Source organism: Hyla sarda, chromosome 2, assembly GCF_029499605.1.
Source record: "Hyla sarda isolate aHylSar1 chromosome 2, aHylSar1.hap1, whole genome shotgun sequence".
NCBI lineage: Eukaryota > Metazoa > Chordata > Amphibia > Anura > Hylidae > Hyla > Hyla sarda.
Genome location: NC_079190.1, coordinates 170,717,613 through 170,735,336, shown reverse-complemented (window position 1 = coordinate 170,735,336; position 17,724 = coordinate 170,717,613). Strand labels below are relative to the sequence as shown.

Sequence of the window (17,724 nt, the reverse complement as noted above, 5' to 3'; positions counted from 1 at the left end):
TACACACATTACACAGGTATATATACATACACACATTATAGATATACACACATTACACAGGTATATATACATACACACATTATAGATATACACACATTACACAGATACACAGATATACACACATTACACAGACACACAGACCCACAAATATGTATATGCACACACATTACAGATATACACACACATTACAGATATACACACATTACACAGGTATATATATATATATATATATATATACACACACATTACAGATATACACACATTACACAGATACACACACATTACAGATGTACACACACATTACACAGACCCACAAATATGTATATGCAAACACATGACAGTACAATACAGACATCCAAGGAGTGCAGCTAAATAGATCCCTAATCCAAATGCATAGTGATACAGTGTCACCATGTAGGTTGTGTTATATATATATATATATATATATATATATATATATATACATATAAAAGTATATATCATTGTTTCCCAACCAATGTGCCTCCAGATGTTGCAAAACTACAACTCCCAGCATGCCCACACAGCCGAAGGCTGTGTGGGCATGCTGGGAGTTGTAGTTTTGCAACAGCTGGAGGCATCCTGGTTGGGAAACACTGATATATAATGTATTCCTGTCGCAGGGTGTTCGGTATTGATCAGGTAGGGAATAGTAGTCCTGTATGACAGTCCATATATCCAAGAGTGTTAGCACAAGTTCTAGTGACCCGTCTATGTGGAATGTCTAGATGTTGGTGTATGAATAAGTAGCTGCAGCATACACAGCAGAGCAGGGGGCCAGTGCGCACACCTCAGTGCCCGGTGATGATGGGAAGCTGCAGCATGCACCCATGTCTATGAGCCCCAGCACTGTGCTATGTGACACCCAAGTAGGTGCTGCAGAGGCTGCTCCAGTCATTTGTCTCCCTTGCCTTCCTCCTGTGCCTCCACCTCCCGAGCTTCCTTCCCCTTCTTCTCCTTCTTCTTCTCCTCATCCAGCCCAGCGCTGCCAATGCGCCAGGATAGAGGGATCTGGGTGCCGGGGATGACGCAGAAGAGCGAGCTCCCCCCAAAAAGTGTTTCAGGACGAAGATGGCGGCAACTTAGCAGCACAGGACCAAGATGACTGTGGCCATCGGGAGGCAAAACCCAGGGTATTCCGCCCAGTTCCACAAGGAGAAGACGCCCGGTTGATCAGCTGCAGTCATTGAGAGGAAGGAAGGGCAGGGAAGAGGCATGCAGGCAGGGGCAAGGAGGCATCTCTGTGGAGCAGGGCTATGGGCAGCCGTGCTGTGACAATGCCCGGGATCCTGTCTACCTACCCTCTAAGTGGATGGATCTAGCTGATCGCTGCTCTGCATAAGGAAGACAAGGAAGGCAGCAAACAAGCCAATCAATCCTCAAGTCAATGACTTTTGTGGTCACCCTTGCCAAGGAGCCCTCACGGTGGAGTCCTCCAGAGCAGCGCCTTCCCAAAATATGACCAGGGGTGCTTGGATGTGTCGGCAGTTTGATGACAGCTCCAAAATCTGGTGTGCACCCCGGGAGAACGAGAAACCTTTCACTGATTCAGAGAGGGCTCAGAAATGGCGACTGTCTTTAGCATCTCTCTTGTTTTTCACAGTTCTGCTTTCTGATCATTTGTGGTTCTGCGCCGAGGCCAACTTGACAAGGACCAGAGACAAAGAGCAGGGCTCCTTAATAGTGTCACCACCACCACCACCATCATCATCATCACCTAGCATGGCGGATCGACTCCCTTCAGCGGTGGAAGGACATCAACTCTCACCTACCCTTCAGTCATCTCAAGAGAGTCCAGGCAAAAAAGCTATTTTTCTAGGAAATTCGACCAAAACTCTGCTAGAAACCTGTCCCCCCCATAGGACATTCGGTCAATGTTATGTTGTTGATGATGCCCAGTCTGTCTGTAGGAACTTGAGTGAGGGCTCGTGGAGTAAGCCTACTCACTTTAACTTGAGTCATTTTTACCTTCCCTTTTGTAATTCCTATACACTTTCCGATTTGTTCTCTGGGTTCTCAAATCCGGACACTTTGAACTGTAGTGAGGAGATGGTGGAGAATGGGGATGTCGCTGGTTGTAGACGTTGCGTCCAGACTTATAGGGGCTATGACCAGAATGCTCAGGAGAAATACCAAGAATTCGAAGTTTTGCTACAGAAATATTTACAATCGGATGAGTATTCGGTCAAATCCTGTTCGGAAGACTGCAAGGTAGGACAATGGCTTCTTCTCCATGCTTTTGGCTGGCCCTGCTTCTTGGACCTTTGAAAAAGTTGCTGGGTGTTGACATCCAGGCAGTGACAGCTGATGTTTTAATACTTGAGGAAGTAATGATGTCTCCCTGTGCATTACATAGTCCTGGGATGTGCCCTTTTAATGCATCTGCCCTATGATGCCCTTACTGATTGGGACCTTCCTGGAGTGATGTGGGTCCCATTCAGCTGGAAGTCCCTTATCTCAGGAATTGTGTTGTGTTAACATATGTCAGGTTTTTACAAACTTTTATATTTTGTTCGCCCTTTTTTCTGCTTGCCCCCCAAAAATGTCTGTGCACATCCCTGACCCTGTTCCATATGGATGTGCTGCTAGGGAGCAGTCTACAGCATTGCTTGGATGTAAAGTGACAGCAAGGCTTGACTCGGGCCTTATCTTCACTGCCTAAAATAGTGTTTCCCAATCAGGGTGCCTCCAGCTGTTGCAAAACTACAACTCCCAGCATGCCCGGACAGCCGAAGGCTGTCCGGGCATGTTGGGAGTTGTAGTTTTGCAACAGCTGGAGGCACCCTGGTTGCAAAACACTGGCTTACCCTCTTGTATCTGGGAGCAAATACTTAATATTGTTTTCCTCCATGTCTCAAAGATTGCCAACTTGGTTTCTTGAAGATTACAAATATTGTTGTGTTACATGTATCAAAGATTTGTCACCTTGAATTCTTGGAGATTGCAAATATTGTGCTTCCTGTCTTAAATATTTGCACATTGATTTCTTGGAGATTTTGCTATGCATGTGGCACTGAGGATGGTGGCATTAAGAAGCTGGTATACTGTTTGATTTGCCTTTTATTGTGTGTTTATATTAATGAAATGCTTCTTGAGAATTGCCACTATTTGCATATATATATATATATATATATATATATATACACACACACACATATACAGGGCTTCCTTGCAGCAGATCGATGGCCTCTTGTACTGTAGCAGCTTGCAGGCTACTTCTGCTCTAGTTGGAGTGTGGTTTTTGGCCTCTTGTTAATAACCTCAATGGAGGTTTCAGGGCACATGGCTTTCACAGTGACCGCCACCTCTAAGAAATAGTATTGGATTCATACTGTTGCAATGATGCTGTTTTTTAATGCTTTGTGCCTAATGTTTCTATCTCAATGTCAGTAATGACTAGCTTTATTGCTATCCAGTATAGAAGCCCTGGATATCATGCACAATGACGTCTTGCTCCATGATCCGATTGTGAATAATAGAAATGAAGAATATTAATTGCATATAAGAATGCAGTATATACAGTACATGTAGTCAGATGCGTCCGCTCTTATGTGATCCTATGATGTGGTGGATTGGGACTTTTCAAGCACAGGCGGAAGGCCTGCAAGGAGGTATATGTTATCAGGCCATCTTGTGAAGATGGGAACATATCAGGACTTTATTGGACAGAGAAATGGCTGATGGATTTAACATATTGCATTAGATATTGATATGTTATTTTAAAAGGGGGGGGGGGGGGGTATATTTTTCCTAATAAAATCAAGTCCTGATCTGTTGTTGCTTAACGCTTTATCAGTTATGATATTGCTTATTGCATTTGGCAGCTTGGATATGATCAGACTACCATTAATATTTATTCTCGGGATGTTGTGGCTCATTAATATTTTATAGAACATTTATCTAATTCGGTTCCAAGCTGAAATTCACTTGCTGTCCATGGTGCTGAAAGCCTGATGAGAGATGGTGCTGAAACATGCTGCATCAGGGCCTGTGACTCAGGGACTATGTTTCGTTATATGGCATTTGTTCTGGGGGTACACAAAGCATGAGTTAGTGTTTTAATGAAATATATATATATATATATATATATATATATATGCATCAGGGCCTGTGATTCAAGGACTATGGTTTCGTTATATGGCATTTGTTCTGGGGGTACGCAAAGCATGAGTTAGTGTTTTAATGAAATATATATATATATATATATATATATATATATATATATATATATGCATCAGGGCCTGTGACTCAGGGACTATGTTTCGTTATATGGCATTTGTTCTGGGGGTATGCAAAGCATTAGTTAGTGTTTTAATGAAATATAAACATATATATATATATATATATATATATATATATATATATACATATATATATATGCATCAGGGCCTGTGATTCAAGGACTATGTTTTGTTATATGGCATTTGTTCTGGGGGTATGCAAAGCATGAGTAAGTGTTTTCATTAAAAAAATAATGATAATAAAAAATATATATATATATATATATATATATATATATATATATATATATATAATTAGATAATGTCAACAGGTTATAATAAGTTACCCACTTAGGAATGATCTAGTTGAAGCTTCACATTTAGAATTAAGAAACTGTTCATGATGCGAGGACTGTTGTCAGGTCAATAACAAATCTGATTGAAGTCACCAAGGTGCTCAAGGTGTGCCTTTAAAGGGGTACTCCGCTGGAAAACATTTTTCTTTTAAATCAATTGGAGCCAGAAAGTTAAACAGATTTGTAAATGACTTCTATTAAAAAAAAAAAAAAAAAATCTTAATCCTTCCAGTACTTATCAGCTGCTGTATCCTCCACAGAAAGTTATTTTCTTTTTGGATTTTCTTTTCTGTCTGACCACAGTGCTTTCTGCTGAGACCTCTGTCCATGTCAGGAGCAAGTTCCCATAGAAAACCTCTCCTGCTCCGGACAGTTCCTGACATGGACAGAGGTCTGTGGTCAGACAGAAAGGAAATTCCAAAAGAAAAGAACTTCCTGTGGAGCGTACAGCAGCTGATAAGTACTGGAAGGATTAAGATTGTTTAATAGAAGTAATTTACAAATCCGTAAAATTTTCTGGCACCAGCTGATTTAAAAAAAAATTTTTTCACCGGAGTACCCCTTTAAAGGCACACCTTGAGCACTTAGTTGGTGACTTAAATAAGTTTTGTTATACTTGCCGGGTGAGGTAATACGCTAAGCGCGGTCTGACGTGGGACCTGAACTATTTTCCTGTTTCTTCCTGATCCTAGGTCAATAACAAAGAAAGTTATCGGTGACTAATGTATGTGGAAATGCTACACTACAATGTATCTAATGCACTACCATCACATTTATCATACCTTAGACAATGCTTTATGGGCAAAAAAGAAAAATAAGCTTGAAAGTAGAAATTTCAGACAACATGGAGCTGTTGGATTTATGCCAACAAGCTTTTCAGGAAATATTTCTTTATTTACGTTGAATTGCAATGTATCATATGTTACAAATGTGTTTGTTTCTCCCCATCCACTTCTATCTGTGGGAAAATCCTGTCCTGTTTGTGCCAAGTTTATTATAGTAGTAATATTGCTAAGATTTCAGGTTTTACCTCTGTGCAGATGTTGATCCACCATGTATTGACATATTGGTATTGATAGACTCTTGTATGTTACTATCTCTGGGATACTTGAAGATCTCTTTTAATATTATGGATAAGACGTTTTACACATAAATAGTGAAAGTGTGAAAAGAATGTAAGAATAATAGGTTTAATAAAATCACGTTGGCGACTAGTTTTGTGTTGATAAATCTTAGCCATTGGACATTCCTTTCAGAGGGGTCTAGTTTTTACATTTTCCAGCCTGTGATGAGGAAAGCGTTGCTGTACCTTATGTTTATCTTTGGTGTCTCACCAATAGCTGACTTTTATGTGTTCCTAAAACAGGGGTTCTTAACCTTGTTGGAGGTACTGAACCCCACCAAATAAAATATGATTTTTTCAAATTCAAAACATAGGAGGTATATATTTAAGTATATATTTATACATAGGTGCACAAAATGAACAAAACCATTAAGAACAAAGAACAAAACCATGAAAACAGGATTTTCACACAAAAACTAAAACTTAATGAATATTTAATCAGTGTGATTTCTGCTGTTGTCTTTCAGAGACCAGTTCAGAAATGCGCAGCTTTACCTTGGCAAGTGCCAACAATGGCAGTGTTCCCCCACATTAGGCAGGCAGTGTTCCCCCACATTAGGCAGGCAGTGTTCCCCCACATTAGGCAGGCAGTGTTCCCCCACATTAGGTAGGCAGTGTTCCCCCCACATTAGGCAGGCAGTGTTCCCCCACATTAGGCAGGCAGTGTTCCCCCACATTAGGCAGGCAGTGTTCCCCCACATTAGGCAGGCAGTGTTCCCCCACATTAGGCAGGCAGTGTTCCCCCACATTAGGCAGGCAGTGTTCCCCCACATTAGGCAGGCAGTGTCCCCCCACATTAGGCAGGCAGTGTTCCCCCACATTAGGTAGGCAGTGTTCCCCCCACATTAGGCAGGCAGTGTTCCCCCACATTAGGCAGGCAGTGTTCCCCCACATTAGGCAGGCAGTGTTCCCCCATATTAGACAGACAGAGTTCCCCCACATTAGGCAGACAGAGTTCCCCCACATTAGGCAGGCAGTGATCCCCCACATTAGGCAGGCAGTGTTTCCCCCACCTTAGGCAGGCAGTGTTCCCCCACATTAGGCAGGCAGTGTTCCCCCATATTAGGCAGACAGTTCCCCCACATTAGGCAGGCAGTGTTCCCCCACATTAGGCAGGCAGTGCTCCCCCACAGTAAGCAGGCAGTGTTCCCCCCCATTAGGCAGACAGAGTTCCCCTACATTAGGCAGGCAGTGTTCCCCCATATTAGGCAGACAGAGTTCTCCCACATTAGGCAAGCAATGTTCCCCCACATTAGGCAGGCAGTGTTCCCCCACAGTAAGCAGGCAGTGTTCCCCCCATTAGGCAGACAGAGTCCCCCACATTAAGCAGGCAGTGTTCCCCCCACATTAGGCAGGCAGTGTTCCCCCATATTAGGCAGATAGAGTTCCCCCACATTTGGCAGGCAGTGTTGCCCCACATTAGGCAGGCAGAATTCCCCCACATTAGGCAGGCAGTGTTCCCCCACATTAGGCAGGCAGTGTTCCCGCACATTATGTAGGCCAGTGGTCTTCAACCTGCGGACCTCCAGATGTTGCAAAACTACAACTCCCAGCATGCTGGGACAGCCTGTTCGGGCATGCTGGGAGTTGTAGTTTTGAAACATCTGGAGGTCCACAGGTTGAAGACCACTGATGTAGGCAGTGTTCCCCCACAGACATACAGCCTCCAGCTATATACAGTGTATGGCTGGAGGCTGTATGCCTGTGTACTGCCCACTTCAGTGCTCCGACCACCGCTCCGGCTATAGCAGTAGGTCTCGGGCCTGGTGGTCGGAGCAACGAAGATGACGTGCCACTGGTCACTTACCAAGCTGGCCAGTGCGCGTCTTCCTCCTTCTCTATCCTCCGGTCCTCAGCGTCTTCGTTTCCATGGTGCACGCACGGGATGTCAGTGACGTCCCGGCGTGCGCTATGTCCGGGCGGCCCTGCATTTTTAAACTTAAGCAGGGCCATAGGGAGTTAATAGTGATGGGGGAATTTCCCCATCGCTACAGGACGGGCAAACAACGGCTCTGCTCGGGGCCCGGGGCCAGCTCGGGGCCCCAAGCAATTGCTTGGTTTGCCTGTCCTGTTGCGACCTCCCCCGCCGAACCCCCAGGCCCCGGGACTGATTCACCGAACCCCTGGGGGTTAAGAACCCAGGTTAAGAACACTGTCCTAAAATATGACCTCTGCATGAGAGGTGTCACTGAGCAGAGATAAAAGAGGCAGTAACTTATGTATATGCAGGACTAACCTCTGTATCCATAGCCATAATAATATCGTGTTTTTTTTTCTTTTGATGTAATGAAAGGCAGAGACAGTAAAGTATATGAGTAATAATTGTGTCACAATCCCGCAGTGGAAGCACAATCATGTGTTGTTTTTTTCATCTCACAACCCCATTATCACAATGTAGATTTGTTAAGATATACAGTGATCCCTCAACTTACAATGGCCTCAACATACAATAGTTTCAACATACAATGGTCTTTTCTGGACCATTGTAAGTTGAAACCAGACTCAACATACAATGTACAGACAGTCCAGATCTGTGAAACGTGTCAATGAACTGACTAATCAGAATGGGCATTCACTGGTAAAACCCCTGTATTACTGAAGTGTATGCACTGACTGGTGTCTGGTAGTGCCCCCTACAGTACAGGGAGGTATTACATGTTCTGTACACTTTACCTGTACCAGGGTTACCTGCTCCTTTGGACACCAGGTGAGGGTGACTCCATGCTACTTTTTTAGGACATTGCATGTACTGTACAGGACCCCGAAGAAGCTCCTGTCCTCTACATAGACAGTGCTTCCCAAGCAGGGTGCCGCCAGCTGTGGCAAAACTACAACTCCCAGCATGCCCGGACAGCCTTTGGCTGTCCGGGCATGCTGGGAGTTGTAGTTTTGCAACAGCTGGAGGCTCCCTGCTTGGGAAACACTGACATAGACAGTGATTTACAGCTCCCAGCAGATCTTTCTTACTTTTATATGTAAGGACTTGTTTTATCTAAATTAGTTATCTACTTATTTTTCTGTAATTCTCACCTTTTCCTATTTTTGGATGACATTTTGGTGCATTAGAACCAATTACCAGGTTTCCATAGAGTTCTGGTATCAACATACAATGGTTTCAACATACAATGGTCGTCCCAGAACCAATTAATATTGTAACTTGAAGGACCACTGTACACATCTTATCTATAAACATGTTTTTTTTCTGTATATTTTGTAAATAAAGACAATACCAATTGCATTTATTAATATTTGGTTCCAAACATCAGAATTGCTGTAGGATTTTATGCAGTAAACCTAGGTGTATGACCTGGTAACTATTTCCTGTCAATAGAAGGAATAGGAAAACTTCAAACACCGAAATACAGCTGTATATTAACATACTGTATATAATACCGGATTGCCTGAGCATTCAGTGAACACTTATACCAGATTATTCATATTTTGGTTAAAGGAGTATTCTAACGAAAAACATCTTATCCCCTATCCAAAGGATAAGATGTCTGATCGCGGGGGTTCCGCAATCTCCAGTGCAGCACCACAGTCATCTGCGCACGGAGCGGACTCTGCTCTGTGCGGAATGACTGGCGACTAGAGCCGCTACCCCCCGTCCATTCATGTCTATAGGAGGAGGCGTGACGGCTACGTACTAGCCATCACCCCCTCCCCCCCCCCCCTCCCATAGACATGAATGGATGGGGCGTAGCGGGACGTCACGGACATGGAAACTCCAAGCTTCTGTGTTCTGGATGCCGCCATTTCTGGCCTGGAGATTTCGGATAGGGGATAAGATATTTTTTGGCCGAGTACCCCTTTAATGGATTGTAATATTATTGACATATCCTTCCATTATTTTTTGTTTCTAGAAGTGGCTGGTGTTAGGCGCTCTCCCTGATATTTTCCTGAAATTTCACCTTATTGTTAAAGAGGCATTGTGGAAGATTGCAGTGGTAGTTGTCTTAACTTTGTGCATGTTAGTTAGAGTTCTTTTTGTAATTGATATCTTCAGTCAGTCTGTGTATACAAAGGTGTCATTGAAATAAGTGGTTCTTTTCTAGAACTGTTTTGGGGAATCAGATGTACTGAAATCACTAACCAACCCTATGAAGTTTAACTGCTGTACCTTTCTACACAGGAACCAATGGGGATTCGAGATCACTATGTTATTTTTAGATTCAGGTGTGTCCACACTTTACTCTTATTTTCTCCACTGGAAAAAAGAAAAGAAAATCAACTGGTGCCAGAAAGTTGAGCAGATTTGTAAATTAGTTAAATTTAAAAATATTAATCCTTCCAGTACTTATCAGCTGCTGTATTCTCCACAGGAAGTTCTTTTCTTTTTGAATTTCTGTCTGACCACAGTGCTCTCTGTTGACACCTCTTTCCATTTTAGGAACTGTCAAGAGTAGGAGCAAATTCCCATAGCAAATGTATCCTGCTCTGGACAGTTCCTAAAACTGACAGAGGTGTCAGCAGAGAGCACTGTGGTCAGACAGAAAGGAAATTCAAAAAGAAAATAACTTCCTGTGGAGCATATAGCAGCTGATTTATACTGGAAGTAATTTACAAATGTAGCTTTCTGGCACCAGTTAAAGGGGTACTCCGGTGAAAACCTTTTTTCTTTTAAATCAACTGGTGGCAGAAAGTTAAACATATTTGTAAATTACTTCTATTAAAAAATCTTAATCCTTCCTGTACTTATTAGCTGCTGAATACTACAGATGAACTTCTTTTCGGAATGCTCTCTGAGGACATCACGAGCACAGTTCTCTCTGCTGATGTTATTATAATAATAATGCTTTATTTATGGTTGTCCTTAGTGGGATTTGAACCCAAGTCCCCAGCACTGCAAGGCATATATCTGCTATGCATGGTTGCTAAAATGGACAGATATGTCAGCAGAGAGCACTGTGCTCGTGATGTCATCAGTGTTCCAAAAAGAAAGGAATTTCCTCTGTAGCATTCAGCAGCTAATAAATACTGAAATGATTAAGATTTTTTAATAGAAGTAATTTACAAATATGTTTAACTTTCTGCCACCAGTAGATTTAAAAGTAAAAAGGTTTTCACCGGAGTACCCCTTTAAGCCCTTACAGTTTGCCATGAAACCAATTGAACACAATATTAGGACACATTAGAACACTATAAAGGTTTCATTTATATAACAGTCATTGAGTATCCACATGTAGACACGCTCAGCCTATATATATCATTATAGAGTATCACCAAATCTGTTGTTGTGAACAGCTGGCAATCTCAATTCATATGAGAAAAGTGAAAGTGATTATCCAGGTATAGGAAGTTTATATTTTGCTGGGGATGTGTTGAACCTTAATAAAGTTGCTGTTACGCCGAGCGCTCCGGGTCCCCGCTCCTCCCCGGAGCGCTCGCTACACTTCCCTCACTGCAGCGCCCCGGTCGGTTCCACGGACCCGGGGCGCTGCGTTACCACCTCCGGCCGGGATGCGATTCGCGATGCGGGTAGCGCCCGCTCGCGATGCGCACCCCGGCTCCCGTACCTGACTCGCTCCCCGTCAGTTCTGTCCCGGCGCGCGCGGCCCCGCTCCCTAGGGCGCGCGCGCGCCGGGTCTTTGCGATTTAAAGGGCCACTGCACCGCTGATTGGTGCAGTGGTTCCAATTAGTGTTTACACCTGTGCACTTCCCTATATCACCTCACTTCCCCTTCACTCCCTCGCCGGATCTTGTTGCCCTAGTGCCAGTGAAAGCGTTCCTTGTGTGTTCCTTGCCTGTGATTCCAGACCTTCTGCCGTTGCCCCTGACTACGATCCTTGCTGCCTGCCCCGACCTTCTGCTACGTCCGACCTTGCTTCTGTCTACTCCCTTGTACCGCGCCTATCTTCAGCAGCCAGAGAGGTTGAGCCGTTGCTAGGGGATACGACCTGGTCACTACCGCCGCAGCAAGACCATCCCGCTTTGCGGCGGGCTCTGGTGAAAACCAGTAGTGACTTAGAACCGATCCTCTAGCACGGTCCACGCCAATCCCTCTCTGGCACAGAGGATCCACCACCTGCCAGCCGGCATCGTGACAGTAGATCCGGCCATGGATCCCGCTGAAGTTCCTCTGCCAGTTGTCGCTGACCTCACCACGGTGGTCGCCCAGCAGTCACAACAGATTGCGCAACAAGGCCAACAGCTGTCTCAACTGACTGTTATGCTACAACAGTTACTACCACAGCTCCAGCAATCATCTCCTCCGCCAGCTCCTGTACCTCCTCCGCAGCGAGTGGCCGCTTCTGGAATACGACTATCCTTGCCGGATAAATTTGATGGGGACTCTAAGTTTTGCCGTGGCTTTCTTTCCCAATGTTCATTACACTTGGAGATGATGTCGGACCAGTTCCCCACTGAAAGGTCTAAGGTGGCTTTCGTAGTCAGCCTGCTGTCTGGAAAAGCCCTGGCTTGGGCCACACCGCTCTGGGACCGCAATGACCCCGTCACTGCCTCTGTACACTCCTTCTTCTCGGAAATTCGAAGTGTCTTTGAGGAACCTGCCCGAGCCTCTTCTGCTGAGACTGCCCTGTTGAACCTGGTCCAGGGTAATTCTTCCGTTGGCGAGTATGCCGTACAGTTCCGTACCCTTGCTTCAGAATTATCCTGGAATAATGAGGCACTCTGCGCGACCTTTAAAAAAGGCCTATCCAGCAACATTAAAGATGTTCTGGCCGCACGAGAAATCCCTGCTAACCTACATGAACTCATCCATCTTGCCACTCGCATTGACATGCGTTTTTCCGAACGGCGTCAGGAGCTCCGCCAGGATATGGACTCTGTTCGCACGAGGCGTTTCTTCTCCCCGGCTCCTCTCTCCTCTGGTCCCCTGCAACCTGTTCCTGTGCCTCCCGCCGTGGAGGCTATGCAGGTCGACCGGTCTCGCCTGACACCCCAAGAGAGGACACGACGCCGCATGGAGAATCTCTGCCTGTACTGTGCTAGTACCGAACACTTCCTGAAGGATTGTCCTATCCGTCCTCCCCGCCTGGAAAGACGTCCGCTGACTCCGCACAAAGGTGAGACAGTCCTTGATGTCTACTCTGCTTCTCCACGTCTTACTGTGCCTGTGCGGATGTCTGCCTCTGCCTTCTCCTTCTCTGCTGTGGCCTTCTTGGACTCTGGATCTGCAGGAAATTTTATCTTGGCCTCTCTCGTCAACAGGTTCAACATCCCGGTGACCAGTCTCGCCAGACCCCTCTACATCAATTGTGTAAACAATGAAAGATTGGACTGTACTATACGTTTCCGCACGGAGCCCCTTCTAATGCGCATCGGATCTCATCACGAGAGGATTGAACTGTTGGTCCTCCCCAATTGCACTTCTGAAATCCTTCTTGGACTTCCCTGGCTTCAACTCCATTCCCCAATCCTGGATTGGTCCACTGGGGAGATCAAGAGTTGGGGGCCCTCTTGTTCCAAGGACTGCTTAAAACCGGTTCCCAGTAAACCTTGCCGTGTCCCTGTGCTTCCTCATGTAACCGGTCTCCCTAAGGCCTATATGGACTTTGCGGACGTTTTTTGCAAAAAACAAGCTGAGACTCTACCTCCTCACAGGCCTTATGATTGTCCCATTGACCTCCTCCCGGGCACTACTCCACCCCGGGGCAGAATCTATCCTCTGTCCGTCCCAGAGACTCTTGCCATGTCTGAATACGTCCAAGAAAATTTAAAAAAGGGCTTTATCCGTAAATCCTCCTCTCCTGCCGGAGCCGGATTTTTCTTTGTGTCCAAAAAAGATGGCTCTCTACGTCCTTGCATTGACTACCGCGGTCTTAATAAAATCACGGTTAAGAACCGCTACCCCTCATCTCTGAACTCTTTGATCGTCTCCAAGGTGCCCATATTTTTACCAAACTGGACTTAAGAGGTGCTTATAATCTCATCCGCATCAGAGAGGGGGATGAATGGAAAACGGCATTTAACACCAGAGATGGACACTTTGAGTATCTGGTCATGCCCTTTGGTCTATGCAACGCCCCTGCCGTCTTCCAAGACTTTGTTAATGAAATTTTTCGTGATCTCCTATACTCCTGTGTTGTTGTATATCTGGACGATATCCTGATTTTTTCTGCCAATCTTGAAGAACACCGCCAGCATGTCCGTATGGTTCTTCAGAGACTTCGTGATAATCAACTCTATGCCAAAATAGAGAAATGTCTGTTTGAATGCCAATCTCTTCCTTTTCTAGGATACTTGGTCTCTGGCCAGGGACTACAAATGGACCCAGATAAACTCTCTGCCGTCTTAGATTGGCCACGCCCCTCCGGACTCCGTGCCATCCAACGTTTTTTGGGGTTCGCCAATTATTACAGGCAATTTATTCCACATTTTTCTACCATTGTGGCTCCTATTGTGGCTTTAACAAAAAAAAATGCCGATCCCAAGTCTTGGCCTCCTCAAGCGGAAGACGCCTTTAAACGACTCAAGTCTGCCTTTTCTTCGGCTCCCGTGCTCTCCAGACCTGACCCATCTAAACCCTTCCTATTGGAGGTTGATGCCTCCTCAGTGGGAGCTGGAGCTGTCCTTCTACAAAAAAACTCTTCCGGGCATGCTGTTACTTGTGGTTTTTTTTCCAGGACCTTCTCTCCGGCGGAGAGGAACTACTCCATCGGGGATCGAGAGCTTCTAGCCATTAAATTAGCACTTGAGGAATGGAGGCATCTGCTGGAGGGATCAAGATTTCCAGTTATTATTTACACCGATCACAAGAACCTCTCCTACCTCCAGTCTGCCCAACGGCTGAATCCTCGTCAGGCCAGGTGGTCTCTGTTCTTTGCCCGATTTAATTTTGAAATTCACTTTCGGCCTGCTGATAAGAACATTAGGGCCGATGCTCTCTCTCGTTCCTCAGATGCCTCTGAAATTGAACTCTCTCCTCAACACATCATTCCTCCTGACTGCCTGATTTCCACTTCTCCAGCCTCCATCAGACAAACTCCTCCAGGAAAGACCTTTGTTTCTCCACGCCAACGCCTTGGGATCCTCAAATGGGGTCACTCCTCCCATCTCGCAGGTCATGCGGGCATTAAGAAATCTGTGCAACTCATCTCTCGCTTCTATTGGTGGCCGACTCTAGAGACTGATGTGGTGGACTTTGTGCGAGCCTGCACTATCTGTGCCCGGGATAAGACTCCTCGCCAGAAGCCCGCTGGTTTTCTTCATCCTCTACCTGTCCCCGAACAACCTTGGTCTCTGATTGGTATGGATTTTATTACTGACTTACCCCCGTCCCATGGCAACACTGTTATTTGGGTGGTCGTTGATCGATTCTCCAAAATGGCACATTTCATCCCTCTTCCTGGTCTTCCTTCAGCACCTCAGTTGGCTAAACAATTTTTTGTACACATTTTTCGTCTTCACGGGTTGCCTACACAGATCGTCTCGGATAGAGGCGTCCAATTTGTGTCTAAATTCTGGAGGGCTCTCTGTAAACAACTCAAGATTAAATTAAATTTTTCTTCTGCATACCATCCTCAATCCAATGGACAAGTAGAGAGAATTAACCAGATCTTGGGTGACTATTTACGACATTTTGTTTCCTCCCGCCAGGATGACTGGGCAGATCTTCTACCTTGGGCCGAATTCTCGTATAATTTCAGAATCTCTGAATCTTCCTCCAAATCTCCGTTTTTCGTGGTGTACGGCCGTCACCCTCTTCCCCCCCTCCCTACCCCCTTGCCCTCTGGTCTGCCCGCTGTGGATGAAATTTCTCGTGATCTTTCCACCATATGGAAAGAGACCCAAAATTCTCTCTTACAGGCTTCTTCTCGCATGAAGAGATTCGCAGATAAGAAAAGAAGAGCTCCTCCCATTTTTTCCCCTGGAGACAAGGTATGGCTCTCCGCTAAATATGTCCGTTTCCGTGTCCCGAGCTATAAGTTGGGACCACGCTATCTTGGTCCTTTTAAAGTTTTGTCTCAAATTAATCCTGTCTCTTACAAACTTCTTCTTCCTCCTTCTCTTCGTATCCCTAATGCCTTTCACGTCTCTCTTCTTAAACCTCTCATCCTCAACCGTTTTTCTCCTAAATCTGTTCCTCCCACTCCTGTTTCCGGCTCCTCGGACATCTTCTCTGTCAAAGAAATCTTGGCCTCTAAAAAAGTCAGAGGAAAAACTTTTTTTTTAGTGGATTGGGAGGGTTGTGGTCCAGAAGAGAGGTCCTGGGAACCTGAGGACAATATCCTGGACAAAAGTCTGATCCTCAGGTTCTCAGGCCCCAAGAAGAGGGGGAGACCCAAGGGGGGGGGTACTGTTACGCCGAGCGCTCCGGGTCCCCGCTCCTCCCCGGAGCGCTCGCTACACTTCCCTCACTGCAGCGCCCCGGTCGGTTCCACGGACCCGGGGCGCTGCGTTACCACCTCCGGCCGGGATGCGATTCGCGATGCGGGTAGCGCCCGCTCGCGATGCGCACCCCGGCTCCCGTACCTGACTCGCTCCCCGTCAGTTCTGTCCCGGCGCGCGCGGCCCCGCTCCCTAGGGCGCGCGCGCGCCGGGTCTTTGCGATTTAAAGGGCCACTGCACCGCTGATTGGTGCAGTGGTTCCAATTAGTGTTTACACCTGTGCACTTCCCTATATCACCTCACTTCCCCTTCACTCCCTCGCCGGATCTTGTTGCCCTAGTGCCAGTGAAAGCGTTCCTTGTGTGTTCCTTGCCTGTGATTCCAGACCTTCTGCCGTTGCCCCTGACTACGATCCTTGCTGCCTGCCCCGACCTTCTGCTACGTCCGACCTTGCTTCTGTCTACTCCCTTGTACCGCGCCTATCTTCAGCAGCCAGAGAGGTTGAGCCGTTGCTAGGGGATACGACCTGGTCACTACCGCCGCAGCAAGACCATCCCGCTTTGCGGCGGGCTCTGGTGAAAACCAGTAGTGACTTAGAACCGATCCTCTAGCACGGTCCACGCCAATCCCTCTCTGGCACAGAGGATCCACCACCTGCCAGCCGGCATCGTGACAGTTGCTATACTCACATACCATTGCAGCTCCTAGTCTGATGTTTCCCGATCCCCTGTTTGCCACCACTACTGCCTGATTTCTGTTCATGTGATGTCTCAGCAGGGACTGCTTGCTCAGCCTATCATTGACCAAGGCAGGACACTGCTGTAGCCAGTGATTGATCGACTGGGCAGTTCCTGCTGGGACCATACATCAGCAGAAGCCAGTGAGTAGTGTTGATGATCGAGGACTGATAGACACAGACCGGGAGCTGCAGTGGATTAAGGCAGGTAAGTATAGCTTCTTTTTTTGTGTTTAACATTTCCCCCAGCAAAATATAAAACTATTTCTTTTTCTCAGACAACCCATTGAAGAATGAAAACAACTGCATGTCTGTAAATGCCAACTATTAATGTACACTATCTACCTCCAAAGCCCTCAAAATTTTTTTTTTTTGCTCTATAAATGAATAAGCAGTATACAACTCTTTTGTAGAAAATCACATTATTATCATGTATGTAGTGATAGTGTTGTTTGAAAAAATCACAGCAGAAATCTTCAGGTCAGGGCTGAAAGTATTTGGTAATGTATTGAAGTATAAGGAAGAATGTTACACATATGCAGCTTTAGCGAGAGTATGGAGAAGTTAGTCCAGTAACATGGGGACGAGGGGTGTTGGTATATAAGAAACTGGGATTCACAACAAGCTGCTTTCACTGTAATGGAATAATTACCGTATATACTCGAGTATAAGCCAACCCGAATATAAGCCGAGGCCCCTAATTTCACCCCAAAAACCCAGGAAAAGTTATTGACTCGACTATAAGCCTAGGGTGGGAAATACATCATCCCCCCATGTCATCATCCCCCCCTGTCATCATCCAGACCCCCCGTCATTAACATCCCGTCATCATCACCCTGTCATCATCCCCCCTTCATCATCACCGCCTGTCACTCCCAGCATGCCCGGACAGGCTGTCCGGGCATGCTGGGAGTTGTAGTCTTGAAATATCTGGAGGTCCGCAGGTTGAAGACCACTGCGGCCTTCGTCATCATCCAGAC

At 45.9% G+C, this 17,724-nt stretch overlaps 1 protein-coding gene across 2 annotated transcripts in view; it reads left to right on the top strand.

The window, feature by feature from the left end:
* Window positions 1-612: 612 nt before the first annotated feature.
* NALF1 (NALCN channel auxiliary factor 1) overlaps window positions 613-17,724 on the top strand; it is a 603,144-nt gene continuing 586,032 nt past the window's right edge. For both annotated transcript variants that reach the window (XM_056555726.1, XM_056555727.1), the window contains exon 1: window positions 613-2,229. In XM_056555726.1, the coding sequence (XP_056411701.1) occupies window positions 1,477-2,229 (753 nt within the window). In that variant the 5' untranslated portion in view covers window positions 613-1,476. The remainder of the gene's footprint in view (window positions 2,230-17,724) is intronic.